Source organism: Cyprinodon variegatus, unplaced genomic scaffold, assembly GCF_000732505.1.
Source record: "Cyprinodon variegatus isolate N-32 unplaced genomic scaffold, C_variegatus-1.0 Scaffold91, whole genome shotgun sequence".
Lineage (NCBI taxonomy): Eukaryota > Metazoa > Chordata > Actinopteri > Cyprinodontiformes > Cyprinodontidae > Cyprinodon > Cyprinodon variegatus.
In genome coordinates, this window is record NW_015150544.1 from 624,264 (window position 1) to 645,170 (window position 20,907).

The 20,907-nt window shown below is 37.2% G+C and overlaps 2 protein-coding genes across 3 annotated transcripts; both read left to right on the forward strand.

Moving 5' to 3' along the window:
• Positions 1-11,898: 11,898 nt before the first annotated feature.
• On the forward strand, positions 11,899-14,652 carry atpif1 (ATPase inhibitory factor 1). Its single transcript, XM_015373693.1, has 3 exons — positions 11,899-12,080; positions 14,182-14,294; positions 14,381-14,652. The coding sequence occupies exons 1-3, from the start codon at positions 12,009-12,011 to the stop codon at positions 14,520-14,522; spliced, it is 327 nt and encodes a 108-aa protein (XP_015229179.1). The 5' UTR covers positions 11,899-12,008; the 3' UTR covers positions 14,523-14,652.
• Positions 14,653-16,224: 1,572 nt separating this feature from the next.
• On the forward strand, positions 16,225-20,623 carry hnrnpr (heterogeneous nuclear ribonucleoprotein R). 2 transcript variants are annotated; one of them, XM_015373705.1, is made up of 11 exons: positions 16,225-16,404; positions 17,282-17,442; positions 17,555-17,673; positions 17,756-17,863; positions 17,971-18,084; positions 18,355-18,531; positions 18,729-18,864; positions 18,965-19,170; positions 19,248-19,397; positions 19,479-19,600; positions 19,677-20,623. In XM_015373705.1, exons 2-11 carry the CDS (start codon positions 17,286-17,288, stop codon positions 20,281-20,283), a joined length of 1,896 nt encoding a protein of 631 aa, XP_015229191.1. In that variant the 5' UTR covers positions 16,225-16,404; positions 17,282-17,285; the 3' UTR covers positions 20,284-20,623. The 2 variants fall into 2 exon arrangements, with proteins under 2 accessions (XP_015229191.1, XP_015229192.1); XM_015373706.1 differs by having other exon boundaries at positions 16,239-16,474.
• The last annotated feature ends 284 nt before the right edge of the window (positions 20,624-20,907 follow it).

The window sequence follows — 20,907 nt, forward strand, 5'->3', positions numbered from 1 at the left end:
GAGACAGAACAAAGAATGGGCTAATCAGCTGATAGGGAGCAGGTGTGGATATAAGTAACTGGAAGGGAGCTGGAGGAAAGGAGACTGGCACCAGGGAGCAACCTTTAACCTTGTAGAATTCTATGAAATTAAAATGTATGTTATTCTCTTTTTTAACAGATTTTTATTGAGAGATTATTTAGGAGAAGGAACTGAGGATGGAGAGTAACAAGAAAGGATTTAAAAAAGACACAGATAAATTAATCTAAATTTATTAGATCACAGAAGGGTTTACAAAGACTAAAAACCAAACATTAATGCAAAATGTACTCAGATTATAGGTTGACTTTAAAAGCGTAATGAAGATCAGTGCCAGAGAGAGCAAGAAGCATGGGAGTTGCAGTACAAAATATCACATTTTCAACTTTTTCTAAGTTAACCAAATTAATTCAGGCATAATAACATTAATTCTTAGCTGGTGCCTGCAGTCCGCATCTTTGTATTTATGTTTGTTTCTATTAAAATCTAAATCCCAAAGATCCCATTTCTCAAACACAGGCACACAATTCCCAACTCAGCTCCCCAACAACATGGATTTCAATTTTAATTAGTACCTTGGTGGAAAACAGGGAGGCTGAAGCTGCCTGCTAATTGGATGGTTTAGCCCTGCAACATCAGATCCTAAAGAACATGAAACTGGGAAGAAAAAAAAAAACAATCTTGTAATCGTGATCTTCTGCTGTAACTCTGCAGGCATAAAGGGAAAATTACTATCATAACAACTACAAAAGCAGTGCATGATGAAAAATTATGCGTTTTATGTTCAGAACATACAGAGTAGATAAAGGAAAAAAGAGAAGGAAGACAAGCGTGGTAAAAATAATCCAAATATCCACAGATGCTTCACGATTGCCAAGCTGTCAGTCTCGTGACATAAAGAGGTGACACCGAATCTACTTTTGTAAGTATTCCTTTAAAAAAAAAAATATGCAAATTTAGAGCTTAACATTTTGCAAATTGCGACTTATCAGCTTGCGTTGTTGAAACACACTTTGTAAGGACCACATTTTTCATATTAACATTACACCTAAAAATTGCATGCTCTGTGAGCAGATGATCAGATGCAGGGGATGAAGACAGTAGCATAGAATAGTTTTATTGTTTTTAAAAGGTTAGAAGACATCAAAAAATGTATTGAATAATCATGTTTGACTAGGATTGTCATGTAGTTTGTTCAGCATAAATAAATAAACTAGAATGGCTTTATTAATAAATATAGAAACTTGGAAAAAGACAACAACACTCAACATCAATCCTCAAACCATGACTATTATACGGCTGTGAAGAAGAGAGTCAACTCTTAAAAAGGTATTTGCAACCTTATAGATTTCTGCCTTTTTTTGTCTCACTTAGAATTCGCTACAGATCATCAAACAACTGTCAATTTCAGCAGATATAATAAAATAAAGACACAGTTTCCAAAATATGATTTCATTCTAAGGGGGAAAAAAAGCTTCCCAAAACTGACCTGGCCCTTAAATCTTTACTGAAAATGGAAGCGTTACACACAGGACAAGACACAACTGTGATTCTGTGCCTATTAAGGCCTGAACACACCGGCTGTGTACGATTTTTTAATCTCTGATCAGATTATTTTCCATGTCACTCTGACTGCATAAAGAGAGACTCCTACTAATAAGCAGGGTGGGCAGATCTGCACAGATTTCCCATACTTGACTTCGACAAATTATGACAAGTTATTAAAAATAAATAAATAGATAAAAACTGGCGCATTACATAAAAGCCCCACTTAACGACTCTGTACAGCATCTCAAACCAGAACAGATAGAGAATGTTCATATGCCTATATTAAGAACATAATGCGATCTATGAGTTTATCTAAGCTTTTCTTTTTTCATAAAGAGGTGAGAGATATGCCGTACTCACCTGCTCTGTCTGCGCCTCATCATTTTGTTTTTTTCTGATGCTCAAAGATGATCACTATTTTACTGTATCAGTTTTTTTCCTCCTGAAGTAATTTTCTTCTGGAGGAGATTGATAAATACTTTTCTCAAAGAGGATCACTACTTTATCCGTTTTCTGTCTTCCTGAATTCCTATCATGGGTAAAGATTTATATTTTTTTATCTTTTATTTATTGTTTTTGCACTTGTCTGTCCCTCTTGCTATATACACGATGTGTGACTCCAAAACTGACTTCTTCCCCATGCAATAAACAGATTTTTTTTTGTAATTTCCCCAAAGTGGAAGTGTTTCACTTTGTAACCGCATTTCTCTTCCTGTCAGAGCCATGGAATTGCCGCTGGATTGCTGCGTAGTCTAACTAAAATAGACTTGGGGTCTATCACAGTTGGACCTACGCAAGCCTCCTTACGTAAAATCTTGTCGGGTGTGGTCATCCCCATTGACTTTCAATAAGCGACACCAAGACCTCATCCATCAAGCTTTTCTGTCAGTTCAGACACAAAATCAGATTTGGTGTGTTTTGGCCTTTATCCAGACTATTAGCCCTTGATTTCCAGATAAAATAAAAACTTAACCTATATTTTTAACAGTATTTTTGACTGGAGAGCATCAACCAGTCCTTTTGCTGATTTGGTAAGATGTTTCTGATGTTGTCTCTTTCATGGAATTAGGCTTTGCTTCAATAACCAGTAGTCTGCTTCTTGCCTGTCCACATCTTTTCTTCTACAAAATCTTCCCATTATATGGTTACCTGAAGAATTTGGTGATTTATTTACAGACAGTGAATAGTGACACTGAAAGTACATTACCTATTACATTTTCTTAACTCTCTTATCATAATATTCAAGTTTTCTAAGAAATAAAATGTTTGGTTTTCAACAAGTGAGCAAAATATATTTGTTCAGTGTGCAGTTAAAGAATTAACCTCTTAATAATCAACCTTGACTTAAACCTATTGGCTTCTTAAGCGTTTAGTGCTTACCAGTGACAAATGACTAATGCTATGTTCAGACCGCAAGTGATAGAAGCAGCAAAAAATCTTCTGCTGCTTCATTTTTGATGCTTGTACACATTAAGGTCCGACACGCCTCAAGTGCATCTTTGATACTCCTGTGGCACATCCAGTAAAGTGTGAACAGATCCATCTGATGCTTCTGCTTCTCCTGTGTTTAGTGGCAGAGAGCGGCTTTGCTATATTTGCTGTTATAAGTGGTTTAAAAATAGTTTGAATATGTTTTTAAGTCCACCGCAGAACTTCATCTCTGCAGTCAGTTCATCAAGATTATGATTCTGTCTTCAAATATTATATCTGCCGTCAGACCAGCACGAAAACCTCATACACCGGCGATGCTCTGTCACTGGAAATCCCCTTCAACAGCAGCGGCGGCTGGAAGGCGTTTTTCACGTACTAATCCAACCTGCAGGCACCATAATAATAAAAGTGAACATATTTTGTCAACAGGTTTGGACATTTTAAGTTAAATTTGGTTTTAATAAACTATTTCAGAGAAGTGACCGTAGCGACCATAGCGCCTCCATGCCAGCTCCCAGATCAATTTTTTTGATTGGTAGATGTTGCGAATCGAGCAGCAACAGTTACATTTCTCTAACTCCAGCAGCTGCTGCTTGTGCAGCGTGTTCCGTGCCTCGGATACTCAGGAGGCGCTGCTTCAGCTGCTTGGACACGTCAAGCGTTACTCCTGCTGCTCAAAATGTGTTGATGCACCTTGATGCTCATCAACCATTGACTTTGCATGTAAGCCAGCTGTTTCTGCTGCTTGCACAGTGTGCGGTCTGAACATAGCATTATAGTTGTCCTTCATGTCTTTTCAATCAAAGTTGAAAAACACAAAGGTTCCCATGACTAAACAAATGGGCAAAGCACAAATTACCATATCATGAATTTTAACTTTTTTTTAGGTACATTTACAACATTTGAGTTGATAAAACACTGTCATGATTCTGCCCTTTGTGGACATTTTGGTTTCTTTTCGAGTTTTTAGTTATGCTTTGATTTACGGTATGTCATTCTGTGTTTTCTTGGTCATAGGTTTCTTTTCCATTTTTGACTCATTCTAGTTTTATCTAGTTATAATTAAACAGTGTTGACATTTTCAGCTATTCTCAGTTTCCCCCTGGTGCCGGTCTCCTTTCCTCCAGCTCCCTTCCAGTTACTTCTATCCACACCTGCTCCCTATCAGCTGATTAGCCCATTCTTTGTTCTGTCTCATATGCCTCCTGTGCAGTTCCTCATGACTGGATTCTCTTCTTTACTTCACTCCTCATGTATGTTTCTCCTTAGCATCTCCTAGTTCTTGGTTACCTATTTATTATTGCTGGATTTGTCCTTCTGTTACCGTACATCTACGTCTGAATTAAATCTGCAAAAAATCATCTCTACCTCCTCATTGCTGGAACTCTTCAATCTTTAGGTTTACTCCTGCATTTGGGTCCATTACAACATGCACCAACCCTGACAAACACTCCTCTGGAAGTATTAAAGGCTGCACATCAAACAGTTACTTGTGTGGTATCATCGGGTAATCAATATAAATCAGCCAGCAACTCATAAAGGCAATTGCAGACCCCTGGTTTACCCTTGTAAAAAAATTCTTATTCCTAAAGGTGACATTTTGAACAAGTTTGAACACTTACAAAAAAACTGTGAAGATACAGGCTAAAGCTGGTAAGAGTTTACCATTATCCACAGTTACATGAGTCCTGCACTAATGTGGGCTGAAAGCACTTTAAAGCTTGAAACCAAATGGGTCTTCCAAATTTCTCTAGACTCAATGCATACTATTACATTCTGTTTGCCTAATTATTTCTAGTTGCCATCATAAAGATAAAACTCCCTGAAAAGTATCCCTCAATCAAAAATATTAGTTACTTAACTGTTGTATTTTAGTGACAGCTCTGTAATGTTCAAGCAAACTCTCACTGTTGTTGTAAATGTGTAACTGCCTAAAAAAAAAAAAAAATTAGCGATCGTTGAATATTGTACATCCTTTCTGAAAATTTCATTCAGTGCTTTAAACTGTTCTTCAAAACTTGATCATAGTCGTTGTAGTTTTATTAAATAATTATCAGCTCTAGCTCAGCTTGTTTTGGATGAAGCTGAACTGTCACAGTGTAACGACTCAAAAAGCAAGACTCTATAATGCTTAAACTGCTGTCACTCGATTTCTAATTCAGGACTTCTTTGTGTTTGACTACTTAAATAATCTTCAAGGAACACTCAAGTACAAACTTGATAACAGGAGATGCAGAGGATAAGAAGTGGTCTCACGTGCACTTTAAAAAGCAACGTATACATAAACCCACATAAAGACTTTCCCTTTTGCCCACACATCCTCTGATTTCCTTGCACTTACTTTCCTGATTGAAAGAAATAAAGCATTTTTGTGTATTGAGAAAATGGACCTCCTTTTAAATGTGGGTCTTTCTGTGAATGGTAAGAAGTCAGCTGTGGAGGTTTACAGCTGTGCTTGTGCGTCACATCGAAATGCCGACATGCTCTTGAGAGCGGAATCCTGGGGTGTAGTACTTCGTTCCCATGGTACACTTGCCCCATGAGTCGACTGCACTGATGGAAGCCAATGACTGTCTTCATTTTTATTAGCCATGCAAAGGAAAGTGGCATTTTGTACCATAAAATCACCTGGACACCTATAGTTAGGCCATGAAAGTTGAAAATAAAGAAAATCATTCAAGTAATTTAGATGGTGTGGGTTAGTTATACCCACAAGGTTTTTATTATTAGAGGATGTAAGTTTTGTTGTCCCTTTTTTTTTTTCATCAAAAACTGAATTGCTTTTCATATAAAAAAAAAAAGTATTTCATAAAGACTTTGTGCCCTACTGCAGTGAGGTGAAAAAGCATTTAGTCAGCCAATGATTGTGGACGTTCCCAGACTTTGAAAGATGAGAGATTTGTAATTTCCATCATAGATGAGAGACATGATGACAAAAAACAAAAAAAAAGATTTTGACGGTTTCTTTTTTATAAAACCACCCTGACTTATACAACAACAAACTGTTTGGGTTGTAGATATAAGAGCATGTTTTTATTAATCTCTATTGCAGCTAAGAGTTCACTATTCTATCTTTCCTTTGCTCCTTTTCTGACCTTTCCTAGCCATTTTTTTTAGCTTGAAAACATGCAGGGAAGCCATGTATCAAGGGGTGTGGTAACAACTATAATCTTAAAACTCCTACATATCATTCAAGCATATTAACTTCTTTTTGTCATACCAAATGCTCACTAAACTAATCATTTACTTGAATGCTTACCAAAGGACAAAAATAAACTGTAAGTAGACCACCAAAGGAGCCTCTGCTTTAACAGCAATGATTCATATAAGTTTCAAACTCCTGCTTTTCTTCCTTCCTACCACAGCTTCTATACAAACAACAGAATACTGAGTTTTAGCCGTTATTCTTAGACTAAAGTTCCACTTGCAAAGGACCTACCATTACTGTTATATCTTTACTTGCCTAATCCTTATGACATCAAAAGGTATGATTTAGCATTTTATAACTACGGTACTTTTATTATTATTTTTCTTTTAAAATATGTGTTTAATTAAATGCATTTAAAAAATGTATGAAATCTTTACAGAAAGGAAGCCAAAAGAAGAAGAATCTTATGTTATCTGGCTCGTTTAGTTAAATAGATTTACGAAGAACTTTAATTACAAAGGGATAATCAACAAAAACAAAATGAGCATCAAAATATACATAACAAAAACATAAGATAATGAAATTGAGAATATGTCCTCCAACACTGGAGTATTTCTTTTCGGTTTATTTTCTATATATTCTTAAAACATAACATTTGATATAATTCTTCACAATCCATATAAATGATATTTTCACTTAGCATATCAGCTTTTATTTTCCTTTTAGATAAAATATTGATTATTTTTTTGCTCATATTGTTCCGTAAGCTGATTCCTTTGACAGAAACACAGCGCTCCATCACTTTTGTTCCAAATACTTTTTTTTAAGATCTCAGCACCAAATTATAATTGCTTTCACTTTGTCAAAGATTTCTTTGAATGCTCATTGGTAACATGTGTTAATAAGCTTTAAATATTAAACAATTTTAATAGAAGAAGCGTATTTGTTGCCCATCTTGTCAAGATTTGGTTGTGAGGTTTTTGTTTGGACCCAAAAGCAGAAGCTGAGAGGCAGAGGTGAGTTCTTGGAGGGTTTAATGAGAGATCAGGCAACAAAAACAGGTATCCAAAAATCCAACTTAAAAATGTTAAACAAAAACAGGAATCCAAAAAAAAAAAAACGACATAAAAATCAAACACAAACCAGAACCATGGAGACATCAGGGGAAACCCATCAAGGAGCCAAGGTGAGAAAAGGTAAGACGAGGAACAAGCAAAGAGGGACTGCAGAGGGAGTGTATTTATGGCTGACTGAACAAAGGTAGAGCTAATGAGCTGATAGGGAGCAGGTGTGATTAGAGCTGACGAGGGAGCCAAGGGAAAAGAACACAAGGAGGCAGCAGAGGACAGACAGAAAAACCTAACCAACTTAAATGAATCCAGACACACCAAAAAGGCTAGAAAACAATGACAAACCTGACTAAACTTGAAACAGAAAACTTAAAGAAAAACAACAGAACCCAGATCGTTACACGTCTATAGTGTTTTTGGGTCATTAATGTTATGGCTCGTTTTTTTAAACTGAAAACTATTGAATTTGTGTTTTACATTCTACACAATAATTTAGACATGGAACATTCATAGCGATATACAGTATGAAGTGTATAATACTTTGCTATCCTTTAAATAATTTACTTTGTGTAATATTGCATTTGTCTTTAAAAGCTTTACCTTGATATACTGTAATCTATAGGTAATTTCCAACTTCAATTTTCATTAAGCAAGACACCCAATAACGTCCTTTACTCTATTAATTTCAGTACCATCAATATTACTTAGCTACTTCACACTTTATATCGTATAATTCTGATTTTAAATTATTAAGCTGCGATTATTGCTTTCAATTCTCTAAATAGTTTGAAACCCATTGATGTGCTACCCCTCTAATACAATACTTCCTGGGTTTGTGTAGAACATTAGTGTTATCTCTAGTTTCAAAAGCCTTGTTATGGTCCACGAATATACCTAAAAAAAACATTTCTATTGTTGATTCCATTGCAAATTTCTTCATTACTTCCATATGTGCCATTGATGTAGAATGATTGGATCTTGAATAAATTACTATGCAAAATACTAATTAGGTTTCCCTAATACCACTATTGTATTTCATTAAATGTATTTTATCTATAAAATGAGCGATATAAAAGAAGTTTGGTACCTGTAGTATGGCTGCAAGACTCCATTGTTTTTTCAAATAATATTGACCTGCAGTCCAATCTGATTAGATGCAAATATTTGTTTTTGAAATGATCATCTTGCTGTTTCAAATGTAATAATCTGTATATTACCAATTTTTACAAAATGTGTCTTTTGAAACCTGCTAACAAAGCAAGTGGGATTGATATGTAATATTTGAGCTGCAACTGCATTGAAAGGACCTTGTATGCAGAGAACACAAAGGATCTGGACCCCTTTATCAGCTCTGGTAGTCACCATGGCAACAGAGGCAGCAAACAGGCAGCTCATGATGGCTATTAACACCAATGTATCTCAGCTCCAGCAGACCCTGAGAAAAGCACAGCTCATAAAACAAACTGAGATGAGAACTGAACAGGGTTTATTCTACGCAACTAAACTCTCACCGAATTATTCAGATTGGTGCAATCATTTGTATTTGATTGAATCGAATAAATGTATTTATGCAAAATAAAAAGTTTTGCAGAAGGTTTAGCTTAAGAGATCTAAAAAAAAAACACCATGCTTTGAATCTGACTATTTAAAATAATCAGATTTCTGCATGTGAAATGTTCATTCACATCAATACAATATAACCATCCTTTTATCTTATGTTAAAATCCTTTACAGAAGAGCTCAGTCATAGAAATTGTATGGACTTGTTTTTCCCTGCAGATATGACTACATTTCTGACTGTTGAGGTGTTCCGTGAAATTATTGATGCTGTAGCACAAGGAAGCAGACTACAGGCCTTATCCATGGAAAAAAGTGTGTATTTGTAGAGCCTATAGCATATAAAATGGACAAGCTTTGTTGGTGGAGTCAATTAAATAAAATGCATAAATCTTAGAATGATTTTTTAAATTATTTAAATGATCATACTGGCGGGCAGAAATTATGAAACATGGCCATTGCATCAAATCCCTCTATTTCATCCGTATGACCTTACTCTGTCTTTGATCAAGTTAGTGCTGCTGACAGCATGCAATTTCCTTTTGCAACACTGAGGTGCGCAGCTCAGACAGCATTTAGGTAACTGGCTACTGCGCACCGGAAGTCCATGTATGGCCATAGATGAAAAAAGATAGCAAAGAAATGCCTGTTAAAAAAGCTGCGAAAAAGCAGAGATGACAGAGATTATTGCAAATTAAAAACTAGTTCACTCACATTCAGTGTGCAATCATAGATTAAATTTTGCATAGATCCTACCTTAACTGACTGTTATTTGTATTATATTCATAATAAAGCCTCATTTTCATGCATATATCAAGCATATATTAGGAGAAATGTATCCTTTTCATCATGACTGCATGAGTAAAATTGGTAAACACTGATTTGCATGTGTGTTTGTGCTATTCTGCTCTCTGATATCTTTTGCAAAACATATCTTGGCTACAGGATTTAGAGATAATTCAAAGGGTGACTAAACATATTGACAAACAGTCAATATTTAAGTTAATTTTATATGCATTTCCTAGTATAAATTCTCCTTTTGTGTAAGCGCACACTGCCACCAATTGTTGCAGAGCTGCTACTACCTCTTTCTGGCCATTTCCTGTTACTTCTGAGGAAAAGATGTCATCCAACAGTCAGAAATAAAACCTAGAAGAGCAAATAACAGCTCAAATACTTCTCCAATTCTTGTTTCTTTTTCCCCTTGTGCCTTCAGCCTATTTTCCTTTGTGTTTCTCCTGTTTTTATCAAGAGACCAAGGATGCCACAAAAAACAGTGGGGCAGCAAGGTGCTTCCACATCAATAGGGTCATTGCTGTGTTTAATAGATTGACACAATGAAGCACGTCATCAAAAAAAAAAACACACCAACACTGGCTCGTCGACCTTCACCCCTTGTGGATTCAGATGATAAAATGGGTTCGTCAGGGATGGTGAGCTCATGCAGCTCTGTGCTGGGCTAAGCTTTGTCAGGCATTGGGGTACTCTTCATCAATGGAACTCCAACATGACTCATCTGTACTGAACACCCACCTCCAATGCTTGCATTGCAAAGCCTGCCTTTGTGTTACTGAGAGTGTCTCATCTAGTGCTTGAGAGACAAGCACCCTCCGTATATAATTTCTATTGCTTCAAACGTCAGTGTAATGACATCAGACATAGGTACAAATATGTGAAAAGAAACAGAAGGCTATTTTCCATCTTATCTACGATACATCTCAAGTAATTCTTAGTGTTTAAACAGAAAAAAAAGAATCAACCACATCTTAAAAGATCCGGAAACTAGAATTATTGCTTGAACAGGGGAAAAAAAGGCAACATAATTGCAATTCCTATTTTAGATGGTAAAAATTAAACGTCAATAAAGCTTAATTCTAGGTATAAAGAGTGACATGCGATTCTTTAAGCTTTTTGCAAATAGTCGGTTGGTTTTAGATTTGTGCTTAGAATGGGTCTTTCTAAAGACATTAAAAAGCTAAATTATTAGATTAGCTTTGGTTGTATGTTTAGAGTGAAAATTAAATCTCTGCCCCAGTCTAAATCTTTTGCAAGCTGCAACAGGCTTTTCTTTCTCGAACTTTCTTTTATTTAGTCCATCTGTCTTACCCCTAACAATAACCTTCTTCCCCATCCTTGATGGAGAATAAGTTTTCTTTTGGAGAACCTGCAGAAATGCATCTAAGGCAATACACCTTGCTTGGGAGAATCTGACTGCAAAAAAAGTTGAGCTAAAACTCAAAGTAATATGGACTTCACAAATTAAGTCATTATCAATAAGTGCAGGAGGAAAGCTATAATAAAGCTTTTTTCTTTCTTTTTTTTCTTTTTTTTTTTTTTGCAGTTTGCAATCTAACCATGTATACAGTACATATGGAGAGGGTTCAGTAGTGCAGTGGAAAAACAGTTTTTACATTCCACTAAAGAATAAGATGAAATTAGAGATTCTCCTAAATACTTTGAGTTAAACACAGGACAACTCTAGAGGTAAATCTGGTAAAGGCTTCAAAAGACCTGAGACCGAGCAGAGGTTTGTCTTCCAGTGGAGATTGATGCTAAGGCTACAATACAGTTGCCCCAGTTCAAGTCTGGAAATCTAAAAAAAAATCTCTGACATGTCTTAAGAAAGATTTTCCACACTGGCTATCCATCCAACCTGACACAGCTTGGTCTATTTCCAATTATGATTGGCCAAAAAAGCTGCAAAATGCTGCTTTGGACATGCTGCAAAAGAACTGCGGCTGTCATTAAAGCAAAGGGGTTTCAGACAGCTGACTTCCTTGCCCAACATATATATTCGTAAAAATATATATTTATAGAAAATCAATGAATCTTAGTGGTTCCACTTTACATAGAATACCAATTGTTGCATATACCACATTAAGAAAACAAGTAAAATGAAAATATTTTCTTGCCAAATAATGTACATTTTCTAAATATGTTTACTTAAGAGAACAATTTCTTTTTTTGTTTTTTTTTTTGTTTTTTGGTATCATGTATTTTCTTCCATACATATTAAGTTACATTCAAATATTTGCTATCATTTTATATTCTGTTGTAGTTCTCCCCCCTTACCATGCGATGGCAGTGTCGAGCACGCACGTTCTCCTCAGTTTGTTTTTCCACGCCCAGTTCGAGTTACTTCAAATTTCCGCTTTTTTGACCAGAAGTTGGTGTTTTCTGAGGGGACGAGGCTTCAGCGTCTTTCTAAGCAGTACTTAAATCGTATCTGACAGGTTATGGCGCGACTGTTTCTGAGGGGAAACTTGCAGAGGTGCATAGCCACCCAGATCAGGCTGTCGTCTGACCAGGTAAACGTGCGGATTGGTGACTTTTTCATGATATTAGCATTAGCTTCCCTAATTTATCTGCCATTCACACAACAAAGACAGTCACTATGCTGATTGGACATTTATTTTACGCTCCTCTTGTTGCGTTCGGTTTATTAAGTTTGAAATACAAATTTAGTTTTGACTGAGAGATTCAACTTTTGGTTAAAATTAGTTTTTTATTTAACTATCGGAGCCTGACGTTTTAATTTAACGTTTTATGCCGTCGTTTAAATATGGCCTAACTGTAGACCAGTTTGACCTTTTAACAAATGCATTATTTTTTTTACACTTTCTTTATAACCTGCCACATTTTGGTCGTTAAATTTAAACAATATATTTTGTGTATTACCACTAAACACAGTAAAACCTACAACCTTAGAGCAGCTTGCATAGCTTTGGTTTAGCTCCCCACCTCTGACACACATTTCTGCGGCCCCTCCCCCAAACAGTCTGATTCAATTCCAGGCAGGATTGCACGATCAGGTCTTTTGCAGCTAAATCTCCCTTTTTAATATTAAGAATGCATCTTAAAGGCAAAAGCAAAATGCTAACTAAAATATGCAGCTTTATTTAAAAATAAAAAAACAAATTCCTGTGCAGACAGGACCCCTGCTTAAATGTAGGGGGGGTCAAAGCATGACCATTGAACAAGGCTGCCATTTTTTTTTTTTTTTTTTTCCATCCAGTAGATGTTTCTTTTCTGGCAAAGATATGAGGAACTGGAAATAAGAAGCATGCAGTATTGATCTCCAGGATAAGGTATACATGACTTGAAATTCAAGTTGGACTTTGATCAACAAGTCATTAACACGTGTGCAGATAATACAAGAGGCGTCCACCCAGACATGGAAAAGGGCTGACTGGACTGGGGCACGTTTAAATAAGCATGCACAGAGCAGCTCTCCTGCTGTCTGCATGCTTTCAGCTTGATCGGCTGTAAAAAGGTCCACCTGTCTCGCCTTGACCTCCGTGACTTTGACCCTCGGGAAGGGCAGCATATGTTGCACTCAGTCTGAAAAGCCCTGACTGTTTTGTCCACGATTCATGACTGAAAGGGCATGAATTTTAACTTTAAAAATGAAAGATTTTAAAACAAGATTTTTAATTTTTTTTTAGTCCTTAAGATAAGATTTTTCCTCAATGTATTCACTTTTTATCATATATAATAACACTGCACACACAAAGTAGATCAATTAATTGTTTTATCTAATGTGGACACAATAGAATTCCAATTTTTGTAAAGTGCAAAGCAATATTGTTCATACATACCCTGTTGCTTATCCTAAATTTAATCTGTGGGATTATAGGAAAAATCTCTATAAACCCCATTGCACCCACATAAAGTGAAGGCACCTTTCAAAACTGCATGAAAGGCATTAATTTTGTTTAGTGAAAAAAAAGTATTTTGATTACTTTTTTGTCTTTGTTTATCAGGACAACTTTTAGTTCCAATTCATAAAAGTATTGCTAAGATTGTTGCATTTTGCTTTTCTCCTGTTGAGAGTGTGAGAATCTGCATGAGAATGTGTCCTGAAACAGACTAAAAAATGACATGTTTTAGAGTTGTATTTGTTTTTGACACATTCATACTCATACAGTTTTCTAAAGAGGGTTATCTTTATCACAGAAAGCATCAATTAATATTGTGAAAAAGTCCTTGTGACCCATCCCTACTTGGAGCATGATAGGTTAAGAGTCAGTTTTTCAGTTTGTTCGTTTTGAATGTTGGCAACAATGAAAGTGTCAGGTTTGTATTTTTGCTTTGATTGGATTGTATTTTTAATGGCCATTTTAACATGCAGTTCGACACAAGTTGCAGAAGGCAGTTTTAATATAATCTTGCTCGATGGAAAATTTTTTAAATGAAGTGAATTGTGATCTAGCATGCTTAAAAAGTTACTGCAAGGTCTGAAAAACTTAACTGTTCACATTTCAACACAATAAAGATCATTACTGTGCTTTAAAAGGCAAAATTGAAAGAGACATCCCTAAAGGAATGGGGACCCTACATATTGTATGATGAGAAATAATTAAGTATGGCATGAAATGATACATTTTTTTTTTTTTCTCTATCTTTCAGCTTGGTGAGCTGGGCAAAGGAGCGGGGAGAGGTGGAGGAGGCGGAGGATATGTGAGGTCAGCAGGGGGTGCGTTTGGAAAGCGGGAAGCAGCAGAAGAGGAGCGATACTTTAGGTGGTACCCTGGAGACTTCAGTAGTAACCTCGCAGGCTTCTGTGTCGGATGAGTTTCTGAACCCTCTGCACTTTGTTTGCTTGCAGGGAGAGGGAAAGAGAGCAGTTGGAGGCCCTGAGGAAGCATCATGCAGAGGAGATTGAACATCACAAGAAAGAGATTGAACGCCTACAAAAAGAAATTGACCGCCACAAGGGCAAAATCAGAAAGCTGTCGCATGATGATTGAGTCAGAGGGGCCTGCTGTCATTTATTACCTGAATATCACTAGTTTCCTCTGCTGTTGGAGGCAGATCATGTGGTCGTGATGTTATATTGACCTCTTTGTAAGGGCTGAAACAATAAAGTGATTCATCTTCCTGAAATGTACAATTGTCAGCTTTTTTTTTTTTTAATTTTAATTTTTTTTTTTTTTTAGAATTAGAAAATAGTTTTATATGTACAAAAATATGAACAAAATAGTCTGTTTTCATCCATGTCTCATCAGCTGGATAACAGATGTTCTTGCAGTTTAAAATAAATTCATATTTTTACATCCTAATAAAATGATAATTGAACTTTATTGATCTCATTTTAGAGCAAATTTACCTCTGCATTTAACCCATCCTCTTTTAGAAGCAGTGGGCTGCCATCAGAGTTATCGGGGGTCTGCTCAAAGACCCAGAGTGGCAGGTCTTTGAGAGTGGGTTTTGAACTCACAACCTCAGGATTCCAAGATCTATGCTCTAACCACTAGGCCTTCACTCCACTTAATGGGTTAGAGCAGTGTGCTTTTCCTCTGAGAAGGTTGCAAGTAGCTGGTTTGATCCCCACAGCCTCCACTCTGGGTTCCTGAGCATAACCCTTAACCCCACACTGCCCCCCGTGCACTGTACAATGGCAGCCCATTGCTACCCAAGGAGATGGGTTAAATACAGACAGGGAATTTCCCCATTGTGGGACAATAAAGGGATTTACAATAAATTGCCCCAGTATAAGTTGATCCATTCCTTAATATGTTCCCTTTTTATGCTGTAATTTCAAATTGAAAACACACCCATGTGGGCGCACAGATGGAACGGCGGTTAGTGTGCACGACCCATATATGGAGGCCTTAGTCCTCGATGTGGCTGACCCATGTTTTAATCAGGCCTGTGGTCCTTTGCTGCATATTCTCCCCCTCTCTCATACCCCCTTTCCTGTCAGAAAAACGAGCCACTAGTGCTGTAAAAACTCAACAAAAAAAAGCCCACCCTTTCTTTTCCATATAACTGCACAGCTTTGTATAAATAAACACAAGAAGGGAGTCTAAATGTTTACCAGTCTGACAAGATTTTTAATTCATTAACAAACCATGGTACAAATGTGGTATACTTTACAATACATTATAAAAAAATATTTATGTTGGTAATGTTAGAGCTTAGTTATGCAATCCATATTTAAATATCACTTTGATTTTAGCTAAACAATGTTTTTATCAGTCTGTAAAATGTTTGCATACTTGCAAACATCAGTATACAAAACAATATTCAGGCTTTGCAGAAAAGTTTCATTCCTTAAATGAAGACTCTTATAAACGGTTTATAAAAGGCTTTCCTAGAATAGAAATGTCAAACACTCAGATCTGACAAGTAAACACTGTCAGTTTTTTTTTTTCAAATATTAAAATACATTTGAGCAGACACACTTTATTTGTTATAAAATCTACATTCCCATGTATATAATGTAGAGTTCTTCCACCCTAAAGTATGTACTGAAGAGGTTTTAAGCTTTAAAACCGTGTATTATTGTTAGTTTTTACGTGTAGGCTTTTTGACAGCTGCCTGGTTTGATGGTTACACTGTAATATATTTTACTGACCACATGAGGGCGCCTGTATTGTTCCAAAAAAAAAAAAAAAAAAATCAATCCCCACCCCACCCGTTGCCCTTCATGAATTCTCGTTCCAAATCTCGCGATAGTAGTGATCGGTTGCGTTGTTCGGGCGAGCCGACGACGAGACCGTTGGTGTCTGGAAAATTGTCTCGTGGGTTCGGAACAAACGCTAGTCCTTCTGTTGATTTGGTTCGTACGAAATATATAAAAAAATTACGTCCCGAACTACGTTGCGGTTGACTGTCCGAAATTAGCCGGTGAGTTCTGTTAACTAGCTGTTTTTGCGCCCTTTGTGTGTCTGGCGTGTGGAGGGAGTCTTTCGGCACGGTGAGGCCTGTTAGCTTCCATAGCTAGCCAAAGAGCAAGCTACTGATTCTGTTTTCAGAAGAAGGAGAAATAGACGTAAATGTTACTTATGTTTTGAAAAAGGGTTGGAAAATGTTTTGCAGGTGATAATTATGCACTGTAGCTAGCAAATCCCTATAATGGGTTGTTAAAAGGTAGCTCTTCATTTAGCTTTGGCGCTGACTGCATGTGAAGGGGGCGGGACTGTAGTTGCCGGAGATTTGTGTGAGCCCGGGCTATTTTAACCCGAAACAGAAACCATACCACGTTGTTTAACCTTCTTAAACCCTTTTTGGTACAATTTCCCGAAAATCCCAGACTTGTTGAGTAATATAAAAACGAAATACTATTGGACACTGCTTATGGTGTTTAACTATAAAGGCATAGTATTTTTTATTTTATTTTTTACCCTAATTTTTTTCTAAGAATCTGAACCTTAAATATTTAAAATACTGTAGGTGTGTTAAGATCTTATATTGTTTTGGATTTATTTTTGTTAAACTCAAAGCGATTTCAAGTTCAGTGACGGATATTTTACTTTTTTCAGTAGTTTTGTGAGATATCAATAAGGTTAATTGTTTGAGTTTGTGAGCAGCATGCAACCATTTGATGAGTTATGAATTCTAAGTATTAAATGTATATATCAAGCTAGATATAATTAGACCACAATTTTAAACTGAAACATTGCTGTCTTAGTTGTATCTGCATGAATTTCTGATAATATATTATAATATATATTATATTATAATGGGAGCCAACCTCTCACAGTTTTTTCTTTGTTTTTTACAGAAGAATGGCCGCCGCTGAGGTGAATGGCAGCTCTGCTGTTACAAAGGAGGAAGAAGAACCCATGGATGTGACGACAACACATACGGAAAACTACCAAACTCTCCTTGATGCTGGGCTCCCCCAGAAAGTGGCTGAAAGTTTAGATAATATCTTCCAGACAGGTGGATGATTTCAGCCATGGCATATAAATCTCAAACAAAAATAGCTGCCCTTCAAGTGTATGTTTTTATATGCTCCACTGATTATGGTAGCTAATATGCAGTTTCATTACAGGGTTGGTGGCATATGCTGACCTGGATGAAAGGGCTATTGATGCGCTACGAGAATTCAACGAAGAGGGAGCACTTACTGTGCTGCAGCAGTTTAAAGAAAGCGACTTATCCCATGTTCAGGTACCTGTTTGGTTGGTGCAGCAATTATTTTGCTTTTGTGAGTGCTGTCAATACTAATAAGTCTTTTTTTATTCCTCTGTAGAATAAAAGTGCTTTCCTTTGTGGAGTCATGAAGACATATAGGCAGCGTGAAAAACAAGGAAGCAAGGTCCAAGAGTCAACTAAGGGTCCAGATGAATCTAAAATCAAGGTAATTGGCAGTTTTGTTGGATTTCTAATGTAGAAGCCCAAGAGTATATTGAATATAAATTTCTTGAAGATATGGTTTATTGTTTATAATTTTTTGCGTGTTTTAAGGCTTTGTTGGAGCGGACAGGCTACACCCTGGATGTTACTACGGGACAGAGGAAGTACGGAGGTCCTCCCCCTGAGAGTGTGTTCACAGGATCGCAACCGGGGATTGGAACTGAGGTAAGTAGTGTGAATAAAAAAAAAAAAAGATTTAATACAATAGTCAGTCTTGTTGTATTTGTCTAGTGCAAGTACTACTCAGCATCAGATCGAAAAAGGATAAACTGAGCAATCAGAATTCAGATTTATTTATTTTCTTTTTTTATTATTTTTATATATATATATATATATATATATATATATATTAAAGGCTTTCCGTGTTGTATTGCGCATTATAAACAAAGCTTTAAATCTGTCGCTCTTTTTCTTTTCTGTTTTTTTCTGTTTCAGGTGTTTGTTGGAAAAATCCCCAGGGATTTATATGAAGATGAGCTTGTGCCACTCTTTGAGTCTGCTGGTCCCATCTGGGACCTGAGGTTAATGATGGACCCTCTGTCTGGTCAGAACAGGGGTTATGCTTTCATAACTTACTGCAACAAGGATGACGCACAAAAGGCTGTGAAGCTTGTAAGTATTCACAATCCAACAAAGCAAGTAATATTGTCATCTAAAAATGCAAATTTTCCTGATATCAATAACCTTACTAATAATTACACCAGATTCTGTGTGGTTCTGTTCTGGTACTTTGGTCTTTTATTAAAAATGTACTTTAGGTAGGATTTTCTACCAACATTGAAGACGTGTTTTCTTGGATTCTTTAACAGTGCGATAATCATGAAATCCGCCCTGGAAAGTACTTGGGAGTGTGTATATCTGTTGCAAACAATCGCCTGTTTGTTGGATCGATTCCAAAGAATAAGACCAGAGACAGTATATTAGAAGACTTTGGCAAAGTTACAGGTTTGTTTCACTTCTAAAGAAAGCTCTTTTATTGCTATCTAATTAGGAGCTATAAAACGTATTTTTTCTTAACAAGAGATGTTGTAAAATTATCTTGCAGAGGGACTGCAGGATGTGATTTTGTATCACCAGCCAGATGACAAGAAGAAAAACCGTGGCTTCTGTTTCCTTGAGTATGAGGATCACAAGTCTGCAGCTCAGGCCCGCCGCCGCCTAATGAGTGGCAAGGTCAAAGTTTGGGGAAACCCAGTTACAGTGGAGTGGGCTGACCCCGTCGCAGAGCCTGACCCAGAGGTCATGGCAAAGGTGAGCAGTCCACATTTTAATCTCCATTCCCAGCATTTTGTTCGTCAAAAGGCTGACAAGCTGTACCTTATTCACAGGTTAAAGTGCTCTTTGTGAGAAAGTTGGCCACGTCTGTCACTGAGGAGCTGCTTGAGAAAACGTTTTCTCAGTTTGGGAAATTAGAACGAGTGAAAAAGCTGAAAGATTACGCATTTGTCCATTTTGAAGATAGGGATGCTGCTGTAAAGGTGGGTGGTTTTATTTTTAAGTATAAATGATGCAAATATAATGATTCTCAGTTATTTATAGTTAATTTTTCTCAACATCAGGCTATGGAAGAGATGAACGGTAAAGAACTTGGAGGAGAGGAAATCGAGATAGTCTTGGCAAAGCCACCAGATAAGAAGAGAAAAGAGCGTCAGGCAGCTCGCCAGACTCCCAGGGGTGGCGGGTGAGTAAGAAGGTCACATAATTGGTCAGCTGTGTTACCGTTTGTGTGACTAATCAAATATATATTTTTTCTACAGGTATGATGATTACTACTACTACCCACCTCCTCGCATGCCACCACCTGGCCGAGGAAGGGGCCGTGGTGGCAGGGGGGGCTATGCTTATCCTCCTGATTACTATGGCTATGAGGACTACTATGATGACTACTATGGCTATGACTATCATGACTATCGTGGTGGCTATGAGGACCCTTACTATGGCTACGAAGATATGTACAGCATGAGAAGCCGTGGTACCCGCCCCAGTAGGGGTGGGCCTCCTCCACCAAGGGCTCGTGGGGCTCCTCCAACACGAGGTCGTGGAGGTTTCGCTCAAAGAGGGCCACCTATCGGTGGTCCTCGTGGGGCACGAGGAGGACGGGGAGTACCTTTCCAGCCTCAGAGGGGCCGTGGTCCTCGCGGTGCCAGAGGTAATCGCGGGGGCAACGTTGGCGGAAAGAGGAAGGCCGACGTATTTAACCAGCCTGACTCCAAGCGCCGCCAGACCAACAACCAACAGAACTGGGGGTCCCAGCCCATCGCCCAGCAGCCCCTGCAGCAAGGGGCCGACTATTCCGGTAACTATGGTTACAGTAATGACACCCTGGAGTTTTCACAGGATTCTTATGGGCAACAGTGGAAGTAGATGCACCTAAAGGTATTTGGCAACAACACAAAAAAAAGAGGAAAACAACAAAAGAAAAAAAAAAGGAGATTGGCCACGATTTTTGATTGACTTTTTATTCTTCTTATTCTTCATCCCTCATGAAAAATATCTGTATATACATATATCACAGAAAAATGGACAGACTGCAGAATTGGCTCAAGACGATTGGCTGGAAATCCTTTTGGCTGAAGAAATGAACGTAACCGTTGTGGTCATTTCTCACTCCTGCGGTTACATTGGGACACATCTTTAAAAAATCAGTACAATTTTATTGTAAAGTTTTGTTCCTGGTTGTTTTAAAGCCAACAATGAACACTGACAAAAAAAAAAAGGACATTCATTCTCCAAATTTTGGGTGGACACTAATACAACATATGATCTTGCAGGAAGTTTCTTGTCCATGCTCCCATTTTCCCTTCCCCTTCTTGTACTCCTTTTTAATTTGTGGTTTATTATAGTAGTTTAGGATCATGCTTGTAAATAAATGCATATGGTTAGAGCTTCGTATTCTTTTTTTTTTTTTTTTGCAATGGTGGAGAAAAGAATCTGCCCGAAGGAGAAAAGAATAAAAGTTTTGTAACGTCCGAAGTGTACGCCTAGCAT